We start from the raw sequence: 1,440 nt of genomic DNA on the forward strand, positions 1-1,440 counted from the left end.
AAATAAGTTGGAAAGAATCGGTGACAATGCTTCGCAAGCTCACACCGTAACGGGTTGACCGAGCCCGACCGTCCCTCCTAGCGAGCGAGGTTGAAGGTGCTTTATGGAGTGTGTTTCCGTCCGAAGTTTTGTGGCGCGTGGAGCGATGGAATGGGAGGCATCAGATATCAATTCGTCGAAGTTGAGCTGTTGCTACCGTTGCGCCTGTCCAATTGAAGATTATCTACTTCACTCCAGTCGATCAGACGACGGTTGACGTCTGAAGAAGACTTATCTCGTTCAACTTTCTTTTGTTTATCGTTGACCACCGAAACCGAAAAGGAAAAGGTGTGTGATCGCGGGAGGGGAGGTTGCACAAGTTCGCTGCATTAATGATTCATGCTCGTGTCCCCTGCTCGTTGGGAAGTTGATGAGAAGTTTTAGCAGCATCCCTGAATAACCTTAACGGTGCCGTACAACTTGACTGTCCAAGTTGTCAGGTGAACTTTTGTTTTTTTTTTTATTCTTCGATGAAAACAGATGGGCTGTTGCTTCAACAAAGGTCATGTGATATTGTCTTTCACTTTTGCAAATGTTCCGATGTGTAACCTTTTGAAATTAGGCACACGTAAGGGCCTTAAAGGTCTTGCTATATGCTATGCTATCGCAATCAAAATCATAAACTCAATTTAAAATACATTTCTGTTGATGGTGCACATTCGCAGACGCAAATACAAAAAAAGGAACCTATTGCGAAACGATCAAAGAGCAAATGAAAACCATTTTATACGTTACCTCTATTCCATACCCACACAAACCATCGTCATAAGTCAATTTACACCAGCTCATTTCATTCATAAAAAGTTATTTCTTTAAACAAAGTATTAGTATATTCCCAAAACTGAACGTTGCTATGTTGCTTAAGTCGCAATGGTATGCAAAACCGATCCGGTCATCCAGTCGTTCTTGCCTCAGGGCTGATAATAATCCAACCAAAACACTAAACACGTAATCGTTGAGAACAGCTCATCAACACGCGTTGCTGAATGGCGATGTTTCTTGTTTCCATTTCAAAGATGATAGCATGAGGCACCGAGCTATCACATTGCAAGCATCTGCGGAAGCATTTCGGATGTTTCAACCCTTCTCGCAGAGGAAGTGAATCATATTTCAGAATCAAAATAGCCACGGATGTACTTAAAGGAGCTATTTGCGATAATTTACTGGACATTACGACTCTGACTCCGAACAAAGACTCGGTGTATTATCATTGTGCAAAGTTTTTCTCAGCCATGGAACGTGTATTTTGTGGCATGTTAGTGATTTTAGTGGCAACGCTTGTGAGTAGCGAAGTAAACGTTTCGCTAATAGAGGTATCCAGTTGTGTTATTGAGGTGCCTTTTAACATTCCTAACACACAGTGTCATTAGTTGCAGGAGTTAGGAGAAGAAGTGCGAGACC

At 42.2% G+C, this 1,440-nt stretch overlaps 1 protein-coding gene across 1 annotated transcript in view; it reads left to right on the plus strand.

The window, feature by feature from the left end:
- Positions 1-1,271: 1,271 nt before the first annotated feature.
- Positions 1,272-1,440, plus strand: part of LOC126570191 (fibrinogen-like protein 1) — a 1,274-nt gene continuing 1,105 nt past the window's right edge. Inside the window, 2 exon segments of the mRNA XM_050227769.1 lie at positions 1,272-1,352; positions 1,416-1,440. The exon segment at positions 1,416-1,440 is cut by the window's right edge and continues 884 nt beyond it. Coding sequence (XP_050083726.1) covers positions 1,272-1,352; positions 1,416-1,440 — 106 coding nt within the window.

Source organism: Anopheles aquasalis, chromosome 2, assembly GCF_943734665.1.
Source record: "Anopheles aquasalis chromosome 2, idAnoAquaMG_Q_19, whole genome shotgun sequence".
Taxonomy (NCBI): domain Eukaryota; kingdom Metazoa; phylum Arthropoda; class Insecta; order Diptera; family Culicidae; genus Anopheles; species Anopheles aquasalis.